This window comes from Eutrigla gurnardus (genome assembly GCF_963514095.1).
Source record: "Eutrigla gurnardus genome assembly, chromosome: 6".
NCBI classification, from domain to species: domain Eukaryota; kingdom Metazoa; phylum Chordata; class Actinopteri; order Perciformes; family Triglidae; genus Eutrigla; species Eutrigla gurnardus.
In genome coordinates, this window is record NC_139920.1 from 10,667,599 (window position 1) to 10,688,576 (window position 20,978).

General features: G+C 40.7%; 1 protein-coding gene across 4 annotated transcripts in view; it reads right to left on the reverse strand.

The window, feature by feature from the left end:
• szt2 (SZT2 subunit of KICSTOR complex) overlaps positions 1-20,978 on the reverse strand; it is a 94,070-nt gene that overhangs the window by 53,738 nt on the left and 19,354 nt on the right. For 3 of the 4 annotated variants that reach the window (XM_084012506.1, XM_084012508.1, XM_084012505.1), the window contains exons 27-47: positions 20,577-20,624; positions 17,683-17,810; positions 17,049-17,316; positions 16,617-16,788; positions 16,415-16,507; positions 15,240-15,318; positions 14,691-14,987; positions 14,332-14,467; positions 13,519-13,632; positions 13,357-13,426; positions 12,012-12,197; positions 11,187-11,396; positions 9,791-10,019; positions 9,605-9,679; positions 8,832-8,970; positions 8,386-8,521; positions 7,884-8,004; positions 7,557-7,709; positions 6,084-6,186; positions 5,094-5,208; positions 4,910-4,997 (exon numbers count right to left, since the gene is read on the reverse strand). In XM_084012506.1, the coding sequence (XP_083868632.1) occupies positions 4,910-4,997; positions 5,094-5,208; positions 6,084-6,186; positions 7,557-7,709; positions 7,884-8,004; positions 8,386-8,521; positions 8,832-8,970; positions 9,605-9,679; positions 9,791-10,019; positions 11,187-11,396; positions 12,012-12,197; positions 13,357-13,426; positions 13,519-13,632; positions 14,332-14,467; positions 14,691-14,987; positions 15,240-15,318; positions 16,415-16,507; positions 16,617-16,788; positions 17,049-17,316; positions 17,683-17,810; positions 20,577-20,624 (2,960 nt within the window). The remainder of the gene's footprint in view (positions 1-4,909; positions 4,998-5,093; positions 5,209-6,083; positions 6,187-7,556; positions 7,710-7,883; positions 8,005-8,385; positions 8,522-8,831; positions 8,971-9,604; positions 9,680-9,790; positions 10,020-11,186; positions 11,397-12,011; positions 12,198-13,356; positions 13,427-13,518; positions 13,633-14,331; positions 14,468-14,690; positions 14,988-15,239; positions 15,319-16,414; positions 16,508-16,616; positions 16,789-17,048; positions 17,317-17,682; positions 17,811-20,576; positions 20,625-20,978) is intronic. The other variant, XM_084012507.1, reaches the window with a different exon arrangement.

Consider the following 20,978-nt stretch of genomic DNA (forward strand, 5'->3'; position numbering starts at 1 on the left):
TGAGTTGAATTTTCATTCAAACCCATAGCCTGACCCTCGTTACCAAATCATTAACCGCTAAAGGGCTAGATCATTGGCGTGCATGCAGTAGTGCTGTGGTTAAAAGTGAACAAGTCGCCCAGCTGCAACTATAATTGATACACAAACATGTTAAATCCATAATTTATTACCAGCTGCAGTGCAACGCAAAACAGGCAAGTGCCCAGTTCACCCATCTGGGAGAGTTATCAGTCACAATGCGTTCATTGTCGTGGACACATGCAGCCACCAGTAAGTGTCCGTCACATCAACTGGTTTAGCTGTGAGGCTGTCGGCTGTGTAATTTCCCTAGTTGACTCCGTTTCTGCCAGAGTCCTGCAAGCCAGACGTAATGTTAGCGAATGTCTGGTCGAGCTAGAGAGACTGTGATGAAGAGTATGAAGTCAGCAGCAACGTTACAGCTGTGAACGTAGCCGCTGAATGTGTTGAACAGTTCATTTAGGGGTTGCTGTAGCGACCTGTCAATCACAAGCCCCGCCCTAAAGAATCCCCGGTCTATGTGACTCTAAATGGACCATAATTTACTGAATGAACATCATGCTGTATTGAAGAAGACTTGAAACTAAAGATTGAGACCATAAACTTATGTTAACAATGATAAATCAAGAGAGAAGTAGGGTCATTTTCTCATTGACTTCCATGCAATCAGACTTCTTTTTGTAACCAGAGACATTTAAAGTGAACTAGCCTTCTTCTTTTTTAATGATTATTCTAATATTTATTTTAAATGTTTAACTGACGTTTAACTGACATTAACCAGTCAACATTATTATTGTTGGTTGACAGTAAAATGATACATTATTTTTTTTATCCTTACTTCTTGTAAGTGTATCTCTATAATTGACATCAAACATTCAAATGCATTTTGTCAGACAGATGCAGAAAGATGAAGTCAGCAGCAAAGGCGTTTTTCCAGTAATACCAAGGTTGAATCAAGTTGAGTCTCTCACATCTGGTTAAGTTGAGTAGAAAAATCATCATAAACATTAAGTCAAGGTGCACTTCCTTAGTGTTGCAGGGAGAATTCACCTGCATCACAAGGCCTTCCTCTTAGATCAGTTTTCATTTAAATATGACGACTCAGCTATGTCCATTTCAACTGATCAAACTCCATCCACTGAGAAAGCTCTGGAAAAACTCAACATGGACCTTCATTACTCAAGTTCAAGAATGAACGTTCATGCTCAATTATGTCTCTCCTTAGATGTTCTGTATAATGTTAACTGGAGTTAACTGGAGTACTGGATTAAAAAGAGCTTCAGAGGGTTTATATATCAAGAGCTGCATATGCTTCTTCTTCTAACAAAAGCGACCTTGATGGTTTATTAAATAATAACGCACACATTCATGGAGGTTGTCACTCCAGCTACCCAGTGATGCTGCAAAACACAGACACTGAGTTCAAATGACAGTGAGTGGAGGGAGCAGATACGGTTTTAATTAGTTGTGCTTTTGAGAGACTGCTGATGTAATCCCAGCCTGTCTCAAACTGGGATGTATTCCCAGTACAACAGTGCCATCAAGGCATCACCAGGAGGAACAGCAGCTTGCTCCAGCAAATCTGTACAAAACAGCTAATCAATCTCTTTTTATAACAAGCCCACAGATGCATTTTATATTAGGTTGAGGTCAAGACCAATGGGAGCCAATAGATCTGTGATTTTAGTATGACTTCAAACCTAAACTACTTATACATCAATCTGCTGATCATGAAATCTGTTCAAGAAGTGATTAAAAATGAGCCGCTCATTGACTGCAGCTCACTTTTGCTGCTGGATGAAGGCTAAAGTTACAACTGCACTTTTCTACCCGACTCTGAAGTAAACAAGCCGATAGATAGCCTTCAGAAACAGCTCCGCTCTGCCACTCAAATTGTGTGAGTGTTTGCCATTCTCACTTCTAACTTTACTGGAGGCAAACTGCCACCACTCAAATCAAATCAACTCCATGCTCTGATATGTCTATTTGGAAGTTAACTCTGCAAAGTGTATTTCACCGATGTAGCAGGCCATACTACTTGGGTGTGTTTTTCTTCTGCGAGTACATTTATTAACAGTAAAATTATCAAATACGCAGAGTAAAACTGTTAACGTGAAGAGCAAAAAAGAGGAATATCAATTTATAATAATTGTCATAATGTCTGTTAAAGGTGGTGCTTTCAATTTTACTATGATGCTGGATGAATCAAGGAATAATAATAATGAATATTTTGTGAATCTACAACGTAACCGGTAACATTTCTCTGTCAGATAGACAAACAAAACACACAACGAATTACTTTGCACAGCCTTTTCTTTTTTCAAAAGTTATGTGGAGAAGCATGTGACAAATGTCACACTCTCTGAGAGCAGAAGTGCAGAAGAGAATGCTGGATGCTGTTTTTCACCCCCTTATCATCATGCTGTCAGTGCAGCGGAGCAGCATCAGTCCCCAGCTCGTTCCACTGAGGAGCTGCTTCAGGCCTTCATTTGTGTTGACTGCCATCCAGCTCCAAAATGCCTCATCCCATAACACCACAAGCGAACGATGAGCCGAAGGCATTTAGGGAGTTATTGAGTTAACTGCTTTGCCATTCATGCATGATCTGCCTCACCCCTCTTCTCCCCTCTTCTAAAGCCTTAGAGAGCAAAGCTTGTTCACAAATTATCCACAGATAGAGGGTGACTGTAAATAACACTGTGAAATGTCAATTTGTGAATTAATCACATGCAGAGCTACGATAATTTGTACTTCATCTTCATAAAGCTGTACTTTATCTAAGCTATTGCCAACGCCCCAATCTACCCTCAGTGATTAATAAACACACTAAGATCCAACAGCCATGTCAGCAGCTGTGAGACTTTGTTTATTTTTTAAGAAAACAAAATGATATGATAGATCTTCATGTTCCTCCTTCAGATATAACTACTATTCCGTCTAAATTGGATTTTGGCAAAGCAACTGATAATCCAGTTCTACTAAAGTTGCTCTTCCAAGAATTTCCTTTGGGATTTACACATTTTACAACGTGTTATCTAATTTTATTATCAAACATATCATTAACAAATCTTCAGTATGACTGACAAAACGCTGTTAAAACAAAGCGATGAGTGCACTTGTCAACAGATGGATATCTCAATTTCTTTGAAAAGGTTCTTGCCTGCCTGTTGTGCTTCTAAATCATTCCTTGCAGACTGAGTGTGTTCCGTACACATCCAAAATTGCAGTTGGACACACACTTTAGAGAAAATACAATTTGGACTCAACTAGCTTCAGTTTGTGATCAAGAGCACTCTGTATTCTTCTAATTGTCGATCTACGAGCAGCCTCTGATCTTCAGGCACAGCTCAAAAGTGTGCACATTTTGTTTGGAGTGCCACATGGCTCGATTTTGTGACCACTACTTTTCAGTCTTAGATACCACCTAGAATGTCATCATTTTAAGGGCGAGACCCCTTGGCAATTGTTGCAAAATGCCAGTGTACACAAAATTCACAGTTCGATAAGTTTTGTTTTTTGCGATGTAATTAAAATTCCCCTGGGGATCAATGAAATATTTTTGATTCTGTAATACTCCATCATGAACTGGGCTGTAACTTATACACATTTATAAAGGAGAGGGATGCACAACAGACAGACTACATTTTTATGTGAAGGCACATTGTAGCGGCGCTCAAGCATTTGATCATTTGCTTTAATTCTGCATGTCTGAGATCGAGAGTGGTCACATATACGCATCAATAAACACTCTATGATTATTTATCACTTTGTCTCGGTGTGAATCTGCAGTGGGAGGAGCCTGAAGGCTGTGAGGGGAAGGACTTGCCCTCCAGACTGTTGCAGTATGTTTGGTTCAGTGAATCGACGCATTCAATTAATGCCATAGTTAATAATGTTTGAAGTTTATCCTGAGATGAACCCGACTTCAGTTAAACAGTGTTACACTAAGTTTGACACAAATTGAAGTCCATTCAGCTGATTGACCCGGCTTTCCATACTGATGCCCTAACAAAACTTTCCTGGTAAAACTTGAGATCCGGAATTTCAAACAGTTGTTTGGGTGTACAGAAAGGATGCTGCATACAAAAACAAATACCCTTACTATTTATATTTCATACAGTACATATTGTCAGTAGGAAAAGAAAACTTTTAAAGACTACAGAAAGGGTAGAAGGAGAAGAAGATCTGGTTTGGGTTTTTTTTTGTTTGAAAGCCTCGTCTAGAGTGACCCCAATCCGCTCTGGTGGCCAGATCACAGCTGCACCCAGGGGGATCCGGGAGTAACATTTGTGTCAAACTATCGTCATAAACATCCTGGTTTTTCCAGTGGTTCGTACTAGGTGTTGATGTTGCCTAAGTGTTAAAACAGAGGGCTGAAATTGGGTCACCATACCCAAGAAAAAGTTCTGCTGCTCTGCTGATGACATAAGTTTACATAGTTGAGGATGTGATTATCTGAGCCTACACTACAGCCTTGAACAATGCATCAATGTATATGAATCAATAAACCCCATAGGCTCTAGTTATTGGTTACTACACTACAATATGAGGAAAAAAAATAGTTTTTACGCCCCTTCCTTCTCCTCGCGATACAGAGAGTTTGCTTTGCTTTTATTACTGATTAGCTTAATTACTGCTGCAGATCTCCCTAAACATGTCCGTAGATCAATTACAGTTTGTGCAGAATGCTGGTTCCAGAGATTCAACTGGTGCAAAGAAAAAATCATATTACTACCGTTTAAAAATCACTTCAGTGTCTGATACTGTTAGGATATATTTTAAGATCTCACTTCTAAACATTCATGGCTTTACCTTAGATTTCATATTACAACTCCACCTTCTATTAAAGATGAATATTGCTATCAGCCCTTGATATGTTTCCAGCTCTTACCTGCATTTCCCACTCCATGCACCAGTAGCAGGATGTGTTTGTCCACTTGTCCAACTGGCCGAGAGCCGTCCAGAGAAGACCTGGAGCTCTGAGGAAAGAGACACTGATGATGTCACAATATCAAATATGAAAATGTACTGTCACTCGTAGTCAGAATGGGTGTATTCTGCATTTGTTCACTTACCATAAGATCTTCTGAAAACAAGGGCTCTTGACTCCGAGCGAGCCCAATGGATCGAGTCATGTGGAGGTTTCCATCCACGTCGGAGTATTTCCCTGTTAGCGATGTTTCACAAAGTCTGGAAACACAAACAACATGTCAACCAATGACTATCCTATCCGTATGCTCTTTCTAATCCCTCCAAAGTGTTTTCTATCACCAATCCCACTCCTTAACCAATATTTCCATGTCTTGGAAAGTCAGTACACCAAAGAAGTCAATTAGCAGCCAAAGACTGATGATACCTTGCATCAAGGCAGCATTACACAACTAAATACAATGTGTCACGTTTAATTAAGGAATATGGTAAATTTGTGACAAAGAAGGTTAAATGGTTCATTTATGGTCATTGTACGACAGGGTTGCACCGAAATTAAAAAAACTATCCTGAAAGAAAACAAATGATCCTGCGGTCAAACTGGAGTGAGTAACGGCCGAGGCGATAACTCCCTTTGCCTCTGGTGTGAACACAGAATTACAGCTGCAAGGTCTTAGTCAACGTCTGAGCTTGACTCTGTCCCATGATAAATCACTTTGAGGCATCTGGTGGAAGCTGTGAAATGATTTGTGAAAGTGTTCGTAGAGACTGTGAGGATACAGAAGTGTTCCTGCAACCTCACAGTTAACAATGTGATATGGAAGCTCCTCCATGTGGCTCGGGGCATCCAGAAATTATATTTACTCTCAAGGCCGTGTTTGACAGCAGTTCAATCTCCTTTCTATCATACTGCTGCTTTAACAACATCTGCAGGGGTATTTTTCCTTCCAGCAGACTGATGGAAAATGTTCCCTCAAAACTCTGTGGTGAAGTTTAGAGGTGAGCTGTGTTGCAACAGCCAACCCACAGCCCTTGCCTACTATGGGAGGTTTATACGATATGGTGTGTTAGTGAATCTCGGCTTGAAAAACAAATTGAATGAAAATGAGGACCAGGGCAGAGAAAAATGGAAAGACCTGAGGTAGAAGACCGATTTGCTTGTACGCTCCTGGTAGACGAACATGTTCTTCCTGTTGACCACGCAGAAAGAGTTGAGCACAGAGCGCAGGGCCTGGATCGCTACGACGGGGAGACAAAAACACATAGACACATTTAGCATGTTGCCATATATACGATATATACAAAGTCTGAATTTGAGTTGCCTGGTTATTTTATTGTTTTTTAAATGTCTTCTTATTTATTCATTTTAATATTGCCATTTGTGTATTTTATCATTCACCTTTGTATTTTACTTTCTCTCTGCTGGCCAAACTAAGTAATGACACCGTTCATTCATTATAAAAAATCACGTTTTAGATCTGCATATATAGACCAGCGTATGCCCTGATACCAATATACAGTATCTGCGATTTATCGGTCGATTAAATCTGCTGACCGATAAATGATGGTCGGGCTCTACCAAACATAATTACACAGCTGTACAGTGCAACCAAACTCCTTACTGCTAACCAGCTCACTGCACAGGTAGGGAGTTTAGTGCCTTGCACAAAGGCAAGTGAGTCACTTCCATTTTTACTGCACACTTTACATGTTATGTAGTATCCTGATAATTTAGTACCAGTTACTAATTTATTACTAGTAATATAAGGGTATGTATCTAATATTGTAGAAAGGACATTGTGTCAAATAGCCTGCTTTAAGGTCTATTTAACTCTAAATTAACCATAATTGACTCAATGAACATCATGCTGTATTGAAGAAGACAGATTGAGACCATAAACTCATGTTTACTGAGATAATAAATCAAGAGAGAAGTAGGATCATTTTTCTCATAGACTTCTATACAAGCCCTTTGCAACCAAAGGAGTCACCCCCTAATGGCCAGTAAAGAGAATAATCTAAATATGCATTAAATTACACTCGAACATACTGGTATCACTTTACATATGTTTAAGAATGTTTTATTTGAGTCACAGATAGGACTGTATATTTTTTTTTGTGTGAAATAAAATAATCTTAAATAAGATATAATGTCTCCCTGTATAAATAAAATACAATGATATATTTTTTATTTTATTTATTGTTGTATCATGTATTTTTGTAACTAGACAGCTTTACAAGTCACTCGTGACAAAATTTACAATTTGTGCCGATAATGGAAATTAACCACGATCAACTGAGTCTCGTTTTATTGCGATCCACGATAAAATCCTATATGGTCCCATACTTACTACGGACTCAAACAACAGATTTGACGAATCATTGTTTTGGTCTTTATATGCTGAGACCTAGTGGATCGCAATAAAAAACACTCATGATATTACGAGTGACTTTGCTGATGTAACGTCATTCCAGTAGGTTTTTCTGCCATTTTTAAGAGTTTTAAGCATATTTTGATGATTACAATATCGTGAATCGTATTTTTAGCCCGGATAAGCATGACATGTCATTTTCATATCTTCCCTTGTCTACTCAGATCTGCCACTCACCCCTGGCTACCCCCATGTTAGGGCCCATCTTCAGGCGTGGGTGAATGTGGATGATAGTGCTCCCAACCACTTCACAGGCAAAATGTCCCGGGATGAACTGCATGGTGGCTGCCAGGTAGTCTCTGGCCTGGTAGCTCTCCTCTGTGTTGTAGTCTATGTGGTCAGGGTAAGATTTTGAGAAAAATATAGCAAAAACAAACATCAGAAAGGAAATTAAAGGGTCTGAAAGCTATCCATCACCTTCAATACCTCGTACTGGGTTGCAGACAGAAAGGTCAAAGCCTGAAGAAATAAAACCCAGAGTATCTGTTTGTTCCTTTGACTTACCATCAGAGGCATTGAGCTTCTGCCTGTAGAGAGACTCGTTCTTCCAGATGTCTTCCTCACTCTCAGCCACCAGCAGAGAGTTACACACATGACTGTCATGCAGGTCCTGCAGCAGCATACGCTACACATGCAAACACACAACAGAAGCATTTCTCTAACAACTAAACATACTGTTGATGCGCTGTTTGCAATGTAAATGCTTTTACATTAAATTAGGGACGTATCGATATTGATTTTTTACAAATACAAATCCTTACTTTTCAATGCTTGCTGAGTATTGATATGTGTACTTTATAAAGCTTTTATAGTTGGAACAATAACTTTGAAAACTTTTTTTAATTTCATCAGATAATCCTCCTTTTCTGACTAAAATCAAAATATGAACATGATGCTGTTGTTAGATTATAAACTTCAACATGTATTCCAGATACAAACAGAGCAATTAACCGGGTAACCGTGCTATCAAACGTTCTGTGGGGATGCTGCTTGTTGCCGTAGCTACCTGATTGACTATTCTGCAGATTTCACCAATCTTCCTGACAACCATCTGATGCAGGCGTAAGTATTCAGGCAGCGCCTCCTCCTCAGCCTTCTTCTCCAACTCATCAGCATTGACCTCTTTGCCCTCTGTGAAGCACCTGCAAAAATATGACAAATCCTGAGACGTGTGGCCCGCTGCGATCTGGCATGTGAGAATCTGTCTGAGGAATTGTGCCGAAAGTTTTTAAAAATATTTTTTTTTACAGTCACTCTTAGCAAGGAGAAGCCGCTTTCCTCAGAGCGGATCACGTCACTATTTTACAAAACTGAAATGAGTGATGAGGTCTCATCCACAGACTGTATATAAGAAGTGGGCGTAGTCATCGTGACATCACCCATTGATTTGTGGACTACGGTTTTGATCGACTATCTTGCGTGTAGCTGAACGTGGTCTGAGGTTTGTCTGACCTGGAATGGGAGTAGACCTTCACTCTGTCCTGGTGGATCTTGACAATCAGCCAGAAGTCGGGCATCAGTGGCGACTTACACTCCTGTTCATCCAGGGTGGGGCTCTCACACTCAGAGTCACTGCTGCCACCATCATAACCTTCAGACACACAGAGGCGAAGCAACAACAAGGCAACATTATGGAGTCTTCATTGACATCATATAAGTCATGCTGAGTCTGTAAATCTTGGAGAGATGCATATCGACAACAGCATCAATGTTAGCAAAGTCTTTCAGACTGTTTGTAACTGTGTATGAAGCAGTACAATAAGGTGATTGTGGTGAACCTACATTATCAGAAATAATCAGAAATATCGTGACTTAAAATCCGTCTAGATTGCAATCATGGAAGAAAAGTGAAAAATTGTTTGTTTACAAATAGATGTGTGTATTATCTGTGACGCAGTAAAAATATTTGTTTCTTAACACATTTTAAGAGTTTAAAGTATATGAGTATGAGTATATGAAGTATATGATTATCGGGATAATCTCATGAGTCACAATTATTTTGGTATGGATAATCATGACATTTAATATCATCCCATGCTTAATCAAAAGGTCCACTATTGGACCTATGAAGACTGGAGTCACTTTAAAAGGCTCCATTATTGCATGTAAGTCACAAAATGTAATTATGTGAATTGTCCAAAAGATGGAGCTGTTGGAATTGACTAGATATTCAAACAAGTTGCAAAAACAGGCCGGACTAACATTCGTCTTTGTGCAGGACTTACCCTGCATGTCTGAGTCCAGACTACCCTGGCTGGAGACCACACTCTGGACTCGGCTCGGCCTGAGTTTGCCACAGCCTGAGGAAAGACCAGAGTCAGTGTTAAGTGAATGGATCCTGGCATGAACGTATGAATATTGCCTTGTGATAACGCATGCAATAAGGGATGCAGCGTGTCTGTTAGACTCACTGTGGGAGGCTGACTGCATGGACTCAGCCAGGCTGGCGCTGGACGGCGTCTTGGGGGGTGAGGTGGGCTCTGTGCAGCGTTCTGTGTGGAGCTGGGGGGTACCGGTCTGACCTCTGTCCCCCACCACGCTGAATGAGCTCTGGGAAACGGTGTAGTCTGCCTCAGGCTTCAAGGCTTCTGCAGCTGAATCAGCGTCAGCAGCAACGCTGAGCAACTTCCTGTCGTCGCTCTGGTGATGGGCGACAGAGATTAAACAAAAACAAAGTGTAATTTTAATAGAAACAGTTTGAATCTACTACAACTCAAACTTCAACAAATAATTCACACTGGTTGGTGAGATTTGAAAATACTATCCACAAAAACATGTTTGCACGTTTGACTCCCATAGACTGTGGATGTAGTCATCGTGATGTTACCCATTGGTAACATCACAAGATGGCAACCAGAACAGTTGCCCCCTGGTGGCCAAAAGAGAGAATACATGTTTAAGGCACTTCAGGGTTGGCTTTACTTTTCAAAACCGGAGGTTGCCGCCTGGTGACGGAGCTATTTATTCATGTCAACCAAAATTAAATAAACATGATTACTAATCTAGCATTATTCATTATTGTTGCAAATTAGAATATTTAAAAAGGGTAGGGTTTTCTTTTCATTTCTGTAGCGTTATTTACATTTTTGCTAGCTACAATTATTAATAGGCCCCAGTTTCATTAATTGATTACTTGGAAATTACTAGGCATGAGGATATGATAATAATTTCATGTCATGATTATCCTGGCCAAAATAATTAAGATTCACGATATTATCCCGATAATCATAAAAATATGCTTACAACTCTTGAAATGGCACTAAAACACACTGGAACCACTTAACGTTTTGTCAAATAAATATTTGTATGGCATCACAGATGAGACGTATCTTTTTCAGTGAACATCCCTTTTTAGTGAAAAACAATCAACTAATCTTAAAAAAGTTGATCATGAATCGTCAGGTCTCCCTGCATAAATTAAGGATAAATGTATCCTGTATTTTTTACATCTGCTGATGGTCAGTAAACAGAATGCAATTTAAGTCTTCACTTAAAATTGTATTCGATTGGACCTAGCTTCAAACTGTGTGTCACTTCTGGTTGTGAGGAAATGAGATGGCCACGCCCAAAATGCCGAACTCGAGACTCGGGTGACTTCACAGAGATTATGTCCGGGTTGATCGGTGCTAGGCTATGCTAACGTTGTAGCTGCTCCATTAACACTCAAAATAACGTTATAGACGTACATACAGATGCCTCCCAGCATGAATTTGCATCTATGCACGTCTTCGCATTGACTTTATATGCAATAGTGCAAACGAATGTGTGCATCGAGTCTTGTTATTGGTGTGAAATGACGTATCTGACCTCGCTGTCTGCTTCACTCTCCAGCACCACGTCCTCCACCTGTGCTCCGGTGCTGCAAGGGTGGGTGTGCTGCGGGGGGTCCACGGTGGTCTCCGACAGCCTCTTGGTGACGTGGATCCTCTGAGGGTGCAGTCTGCTCAGGGACATGTAGTAGAAGCTGCCCTGTTCTCCATTCAATACGTAGCCAGAGAAGGACATTCTGCGGAACTCCTGCGGGATCAGACATTATCCGATCAGAAGTGTCTTCACTGTATTCACTTACGAAGTCATCACAAGATTGCAGCAGCTATTGAGCATCCATTTAACATTTAAATGAAATAAATGACAAAAATGTCATCTTCTACAATTTTTATTATAAGTATGTGCCAATCTGTAGGTTTTGTGTCGTGTTGGAACCCTACAGAAACAGAGGAATTATTTATTTTAAGAGAAGGCTTTTAATAAGACACGTCTGTGCAGAATGTATTGAAATAAGCTTAAAAAAGTAGAACCATCTGGAATTAATTAGAGAGTGAAAATAGTATTTCCTGTAAAAACATTCTTGGCTCTTTAGTAAAATATGATCAAAGTAATTTATTAAATATCATTAAAATTCTAATTGATGATTTTCAGTAAGATATAAATACATATGAAGTAGTGACAACAAATGCGTGGAGGAGGCTTATTTCTTTAAAGACATTTCAAAGAACTTCAGTATTAACGGCAAATAATAACAGAACCACCTCCAGATTTAATGACGACATTCCTTGAGATGTGTGTGTGTGTGTGTGTGTGTGTGTGTGTGTGTGTGTGTGTGTGTGTGTGTGTGTGTGTGTGTGTCCTTGCCTCTTGGAACTTTTCCAGAGACTGCTCAGGCCCGAAGACAAACTGAAGTGGGACATCTTCACAGTGACAGTGCGGTCGACCGGTTGAGCGCAAAACATGCTCGGCTACTTTCTGCAGCGTGGCCAAGCCGATGACCCGAGAGTGACGCAGAGCAGAAACGATCTCATCCTCCAGCAGCCAGCGGATCTGAAACACACAGAGACAAGCTCCTCACTACTGTGTGCGTGCAGTAAGCGCAGAACTAAAAACCCCTTCTAATGAGACTAAAGCTTGCTAGCAGTTCCCATAGACTGTATACAAAAAGTGTATGTAGTCGTTGTGACGTCATTGGTTTGTGGACGACTAAATTGACCTTGAATTATAGTAGTTTATATAGTTGACTTTATAACAGCTTCACACCAGAATCCAGATGGATCCAGATCCAGTAAGGTTGTTGCTCTGCTGCTTGTGTTCATCAGATCCACCCGTTGCTCTTCTGCAAACCAAATATGGTCACTTCCTTCACTGGGGAAAAGAATTCCAAGATGGCAACGGCCAAAATTCAAACTGGTGATGGTCAAAATGCCAAACTCGAGGCTTCGAAACCGTAGTCCATAAACCACAGGGTGACATCACGAAGACCACTTCTTGTACACAGCCTGTGTTTGGGCTACTATCTGCTTGTTTGACATTGTTTGCTGTTTTTCCACCAAGAGCACTGGATGATTGCTTCATACTTTGTGTGGATGAGCTCGTCACCTCAACGTGACAACCGTAACGTTAGAGAGAGGAAGGCGATAGAAGCACAAAACACACCAGCAACATTCAGTGTGCGTTTGACAATCTGCTTACTCTCATTTTCTTTTTTTATATGTCTGACAGACTCGGACAAAACAAGCTCCTCCTCTACAGTGACGTCACCAGCGCTCTTCTGAAAAGATTTAATTGCGGCCGATCAGAGCGCTTACATTTTTCAACTTGAAGGGCTCGGTGTTGTCCCACAAAAACAATGGAGCACTGAGAAAAAAGATGCAGTGCTTTTTCTACTCTTCTACTTCTCTACTCATTGGGAACAAATGAAAAAAAGACACATGCGCTTAGAAAACGGACAGACCCTTATTCCTGTATTTTGTAGCTGTCTTATTCCATTCTAGCTTGCTTTTACCTCCTATGCTCTTGGCGTAGTGACTGAGAGTAGAAGTGACTGTTGTATGTAAATGTCCTTTGTTTCTTTTGCAATTTGGTTTTTGATGTTTGAGCTTGAATCACCTCGTTGCTGAACTGTGCTCTATAAAGAAACCAGCCTTGCCTTTATTATTTGCCGTGCTGCTGAGGTGATAACTCCATTTAGAAGAATATGACTCACCTTGTCCATTGTGGTCAAAATTGCCAACTTGTGAGGATTTGGGAGTTTGGCTAAGGGATCACCGGAGACACTGATGGCAGACGACACACATGTCAGAAAAGAACTGATCCCTCTGTTGACAGAATGTTGTGGCCAACAAGCGTATGTGTTGAACAAACTGACCTGTCGACACCAACCCTCAGACTGTCCAACACAGCCATCAGCTCCTCGTCAGAGCGATAGGAGGAGGGCTGTCCTGGTGAACGGTTCAGGGACACACTGCTTTCAGAGGTGTACCTGCACACAGAGAGCAGACCATGGGTTCATCATGCACACTTACTCCAAGGATAACAATTACACTGGCCAGCCCCAGTCTGACCAATGGGTGACATCACGATGACTTCGTCCACTTCTTATATAAAGTCTATGGGTGTATAATGTCTGTGACTCTGTGGTAACTGGGAAAGTAAAAGTGACGTTTTGTGACGAGATGCATATAATGCACGTGAAGCAGACAGACAGCAGCGGTAGCACTGATTTTTGTTTTCATAATCAAATATTAGTTTTAATCTTCAAATGTCTGTTTCTTTACTATTCCAATATATATTCATATTCAGAATATGCTTTGGAAGCCCGACTGTACAGTTGTGTCATCACAACCTTATATTTTGATGTGTCAGTATTAATATAGCACTCAGACCTGTTATATTTTACATCTCACTCTCAACATTATGGGAACCTTCAAGTCGGATGGAACCAATGCAGGTTTAAAAAAAAATTAAATAAAATTAAGATAAACAATATTTTATCAGAAAAGTAATGCACTCAACACAAATACAGAAAGTACCTTTAATACTGCATGAGATCAGGGAGTTTAGTATCTTTTTTTAACCTTGCTATTTAATATTCAACATGGTATTTTATTTAAAAACATTTAAATTGCCTTCTATACTTCTCTCTTCTTGCAAACCTGCTGAGTTTTGGATTTTTGCTCACCTGTTATGATGGAAATCAGCCATGACTTCAATCTCCAGAGGAAGTGTCAAGACAAAGATATCTAAAGTGACTGAGAGCTCATTCAGATCCACAGCCTGCAAGGCCTCAGCGTTCTCCAGGCAGGAAATAATCTCACCTGCAATCACAAAACTGAAATAAGCACCACTTAATATTTTACTGAGGGAAGAAGCTGAGAAAATGGCTGCTTTGATGAATGAAGGGGGCAGCTTTTCAATCAAAATTTGAACGTCTCAATAGTGGAAAAAATAGAACATAGAACAGATGTTCACCAGACCTTTATGTTGACATTATGAGTCGCTATCCTGCGACAACGAATAGACAATCAAGGCTGTACTCACCGAGACAGGTAGGCAGTGTCTGTATGGGCATGGAGCCGTGGCAGCTTTTCATATTGACCGAACACGTGACATGAACAAACAGAGGTGGCATGTCCAGTTGTGGCTCCTCAGAGTCCAGCAGGGAGTCTCCATCCAAGATGCTGAAGGAGTCGTCGTCCTGGTCCTGGTTGACAGTGTTGGAGTCCGACAGGGACTGGTCGTCAGCCTCTCCGTGGGAAGTGGTGCCCGGATGCTCCTCATACTCCACCACCAGGTCTGTGTCACTCTCCGTCATGATGCAATAGCCTGACAGGTTTTCTACACGCAAAAACATCAACCGCTCATTTTGAATATGGGATCAAACCGCAAAGACCATAAAGCATTGTTGTTACACCAAATACAGAAATATTTAATTTTTTACATGATATTTAGGCCGTGCATGAAAATATGTATATTCATTTTGCTTCCACCAAAGAAAAGTGTGAAACTCTTTGCTAGATAACGGACTGTGTGAATGCAATCATTTTTAAAATACCAAACTAAAGGTAAAGATTGGTGAATGACCCTCACCGTCCTCAGTCACCGGCTCGGGCTCCGACACCAGCTCATCACTGGTTCTCCTCTCTATGTCCCCGTCCACAGAGTCCTCCTGAGGAGACAAACCACAGCACGAAGGTTCATTTGTCTAATGAGTGGTTTCTCTTTCTGAGCTGACAGATGCACATGTCACCTTCACACAGCATTCAGTTTAGGGATGCACCAATACCACTTTATTCAGTACCACCACTTACATTTCAGTTCATGCCGATACTGGGTATCGATATGAATACTTTATAATACTATTGATTCCTAACTGACTTTGAAAACATGTTTTATATGCATCACATAATCCACACTTTCTGACTGTAACATCGTTTTAAGTCGGGATGTTAACAATTAACTCTTTAATCTGTTCTACAGTTAAAAGAAATATTAAAAGTGAAAAAAAGCTTTGTAATTCTCACAGGAGCAACTTGTCACTTAAAGGAGAACAGCGCTGGTCCACCTTAAAGGTCAGTCCACCTTAAGTGTTGCTAAGCCGGAGCAGCCAGACTTGTTGCTAACTTCAGACTAACCTCCTTCACTTTAATTATCAGCTGGTTGACAACAAGACACATGATCTTAGCTTGTGTCTCCTCGAGGATCTTCAGTTGTAGCATGTATTCACTGAAAAATAAACTGTACCCACAATGCCCTACTGCATTTACATTGTAATGTTACTGCTGATTTCATGCTCTGTCACAGTCCCTCCCTCCATCGGAGACTTTATGTCCGGCTGTAGTACATCAGTGAAACCTGACACATTATATCAGCAGACAAACAGCTGACAACATCCCAGCTGAATTAACTGATGTGATGGAGACTCACTAGACTGTCTATTTAACTTCATACTGGAGCTGCTGATAAATGATGATTTAACATGTTTGTTCATCAAGTTATTGTTGCGGCTCCACTGATGAGAGGTGAACGTCACGTTGTCTCAGCGATATCAGGGGCGGTAGTATCGGATTAGTTTTACTGGAACATGAGCAGAGGATCAGCTTCTCTTACAACAGATTTGTCTTTGGTTAAACATTTGTCTTTGGTTTTTCCCAGCCAATGTTGAACAAGAATCAATCGTTATAATCTGTGATATTCATTTTCATCTTGTTTAAATACCCAAGGAAGACATTTACAACGGCGGAAACACAACTTGGTCGACTCACCTCTTTCTTGCATGAAGGTGGGCAGTAGAAGAAGTAGTGGGGGTTGGAGGGCACCGTTTTGAAATACTGGGAAATGATCCCCATGAATTTATCCTGTCGGATGATTGGATTCAAATTTAACACCAGTTTCACCTTATTAGTGCATGTAACTACTAATTACTGATTTATTTTCAAGATATGAAATGAAGACGTTAGATGGTACCTGGATTATGTTGTGCAGATCTGGGTACACTTCACACTTGGGCGTTGTTTGAAGCAGCGTCATAGGGAACTCTGGGATCTTGGCTGTCTTGGACTCGTCCAGAATCAGAGGAGATGTGGGAGCGGAGGACTTCCCTCGAGATTCAGCTTCACTGGTATCCTCCATGTCAATACTGAGGTCAGAAGCATTAACTTTAGACATTAGGAAATGTGTTATTGGCCAAAATCAGATTGTTAAATAGATGCATGGACCAACAACATGAACAATTCCGATATTATTCATATCTATCTCTACATAATATTTATTTTGATGATATAGAATACATTTATACGACATTACTTTGTTTGCCGTTTCAGGTTCCCAAATGCATATGAAGTAAGGACATAACAATGACATGACATGTTTAGTATACATTGATATACATGGTCTTACCTGGACGTGGATGCCATGGCAGCCCTTTCATGCGGTCGGTCCTCCTCAACCTCTCCAATGATAAATGTGGCAGGGCTCCTTGAAGGTTTTGGATCCCCTCCCCATACTGGAGTCTCGCCGTGCTCCCTGAAGACCCTGATGTGTCCACAGAGGGTCTGGAGGAAGGAGGTGACGTCGATCTCCTGCAGCGACTCTTCACAGTAGTCCATCGCCATGAGGACATCCTGGGAGCTGATGCTGTAGGACTGCTGCAGGCTGCGGTAAACACCTGAGGCCCACAGTGAGGAGTGAGGAGGGGTGTCGCCATAGACCAGTACTGACGATATACGATATAATGCCCTTATGATAATATAGTGCCTCTTAAATCAGTCTATATATATGCAGTTATGGTTACAGACTCTCTCTCCAACTCCCAACACTCTTTGTCTAATTCATTTGACACAAAATGAGTATTTTCAATACTGATACCTTGATTTCGATACCGATACAATATGCTTCTTTTACATTTTGTTAATAACAAGAGGTTCATTGTTAACCAACTTGTTGCAACATCAAAATGAAATAAAAGTGCAGACTTTGTTAACTCTTCGTCAATAGTGCCACTAATAATTCATGACTTGCTGTCGAAGGTCACCTTTCACGTAGCTCTGGTGGTAATGCTCTTGCAGCAGGCTGCAGTAGTTGGCGAGCTCCTTGTGTTTGTGAGGCTGAGCCAGAAGGTCGTTCCAAGGGGACGGACTGCTGCGGTCCTGAGACAGCAGCCTGCCAGAGGACACACGGAGACAGGAAATACACGTAGTCAGAGAGAGTCACGGAGAATGTGCTGAGCCCACATGGACTACAAATACAAAAACACAAAATACAATGTCATGAAAATCAAGACAGTTTCCATTCCATGTAATTCTGCACAAGCATTTAGAGAGATTTAAGCCTGATCTCCACTACAGGAAGGAAAGTCCAAGGAGCAAACAAGCTGCGGAAAAAACATGAGACGAGTGAAAAAAGACCTCAAAGAGTTTTCGTCCATGTAACAGCAAGGTGTCAGGGCAAAGTGCTGCAGCGTACACAGTCACCTGCAAAGCTGCAGGGATGCCGACTGTAGTGCTGATCATTGTTGATTATTTGAGCTCCAAGAGAACAAATCATGCTTCCACTCATGAAAATTATTTCATAATTTCAGATTGCTAGCAGAGACCTAGTTCATTACTTTTTGTAGTTTTAGTTGACTCATGTATAAAACATAAATCTCTTATCTACCGACGTGTGGACAGTGATGCCAGCCTCCCTGTTTGGTGCTGAACAGCTGAAAACCAGTGGCTGCCCATTAGTGGTGATTGTAAATACCCAGGCAAGATGGCGGACGGTTATCCCATGATTTAAGATGTTGTGTCTACTGTTCTGTATCTATGTGGTAGCCTGACTTGTAACACGGAGAATGGCTCCCCTTTCATTCCAACTTTAGACCCCAAAACTGGGCAAAGTAAATCCTGGACTTGTGTTTAGTCTCGCCAGTGAGAACTTCTGCAAGACAGAATCGGAGCTTTCCTTCTTGCTGTTGGACTAGTAATAAGTGAAATTAGCTGGCTTGCTGTGTTTTCATGTTTTCAGCATCATTGGCATCAATTAGTAACAATCAGAAAGTAAGGATTATCTGATCAAAATAAAAAGTGTTTTCAAAGTTATTGTGAGAATTGTGGTATCGTTTATAAAAATGTTATTGTGCATCCCTACAATAAATTAGTGTAAAATTCTTAATATTACTTTACCCTGTTGATCGACATGGTTCTTTGTCTGACAGTGGTGCAACACTTGTGAATATCACTTCTTGCATAAATAAAAGGTTTCAATATGTTATTTATTATGTACAAGTGGTCACAGCCAATCATATTCCATCTCATAATTAAACAGGAAGCTATTATTCAACCCGTTAGAACATTCGCCTTTCAGTAAAGGTTCTCTTTGACAACAAAAAGTTAAATTTAAAAGACTTTCTGACTTTATTAATCAAGTCAGATGAAAATCTGATCTGCAAGATAGCACATGTTTGCAAACAGATAAGAGAAAAAGCTTTTCAGAGCTAAGTTAGATATAAAATATAAGTGAGTGTAGCTGTAACAAGAAAAAGATGATTACCAACTGTGAATAATGCATGCGAATACATGACTCCTCTATTTTTGGCATTGCCTCTAGTATGACATGATATTAGTAGACAGAAAAACAATTCTTGGTTTCTTGACTTCCTTGTGAAGAAATTAATCTATTAGCAGAAATGAAAATATATTAATAACCATATTTTCACTATATATAATCACCTGAAACCAAGAATCCTTGTGTTTTTTTTTTTTATCTTAGAATGAGCCCTTGATGTCTCCATAGGGAGCAGATCCTCTTTACGGAGTCCACCATGTTTAGACAGAAGCCCAGAACAGTCAAACCAAACACCCCAAAACACTGGCACTAGATGTGTGAGTTACGATCCAACTGTGGTAAAGTGAGCCTCTAAGTGTAAAACCACAGTACTGGAAGCTACCGTCTGACTTCTATTGCTCCTATAGACTGTAGATAAGCAGTGGACGGAATCATCGTGACATCACTACAGTCTTGAAGCTCTGAGTTCGGCATTTTGCCCGTTGCCATCTTGGAATTTTTGCAACCATTGAAGGAAGTGACTATATTTGTACTGTCGAGAAGTGACAGGTGAAACTAACCAATACAAGCCACAGAGCGGCACCCCGAGCAGCAACCCTATTGGATCTGGATCCATCTGGATTCTGGTGTGAAACTGTTAACAAAGTTAGCTTCATAATTCAAGGACAACTTTACAGCTAAGTGTTAAAGTAATATTAGTAGCCAACTGCATTGGTAGTGACCTGTCTATCACATATAGCCCCACCCTAAAGTACACCCTGCTTTATGGTCTATTTGACTCTAAATGGACCATAATTTACTAAATAAACATCATGCTGTATTGAAGAAGACTTGAAACTAGAGATTGAGACCATAAACTCATGTTTACAATGTTTTCTGAGGTAATAAATAGTGAGAAATAGTGTCATGTTCTCATAGTGCAATCAGAGTCGTCCCCTGGTGGCCAGCAGAGAGAATGCAAGTTTAAGGCACTTCGTCTTGGCTTCATTTTTCAGAACCGGCAGTTGCCACCTGGTTGCTCCTAAAGCAGTGTCATTACTGTTAGGCTGATGGCGTTATCATGGTTTTGCAATTGGTGGCTCACATTACCTAAAAGAAAGACGTGAGCGGAGGGTTATTCAATTGGTTGCAATGTACAACCTCGCCAAGAGATGGCACCAGACCCTACACAAAGTCCCTTTAAATGACTGTTGTGCTCAGTGTGCGGCAGCGCTGCATCTGCTGTGTGTACAGTATGTAGCAACGGAAGCCTGAGAAGGGAAGATGGCTGTGGAGCCTACAGTATTAGAAAAGCAACACTCCCCCACTCTACAAAGACAAGATGAGCAGCACTTCAGCAGAGAGGGCAGAGAGCAGAGGTACATAATCAAGCAGTGCTACCTGGACTTCATCTGCTGAAACATCTCCCAGGATTCAGCATCTTGAGCTCTATTCTCACAGAGACACACATGTTATCAACTTACTCCTGACAACAATCATGGCTCAGTTAATACTTGACGCTTCTTTATGAAGCTTTGTCTGTCATTTCTATCAGTTATGATAATATTGTACACACCAAAGTAACCTGGGAACATTAAGATGAGACGGGTTGTAGAAAATAAGTAATTGATCAAGATTATCTAAACCACTGTCAGCCATCAGGTTACATGCATGTGGACCCTGGTTTTGTTTTGATCGTATTGGGATATCAGCAGCCTGTGCACAGTAGGGCAATCAACCTGCCTCCACATCATTATCTTCTCCATAATGAGAGAAAATTAAAGGCAGCAATGGAATATTAAA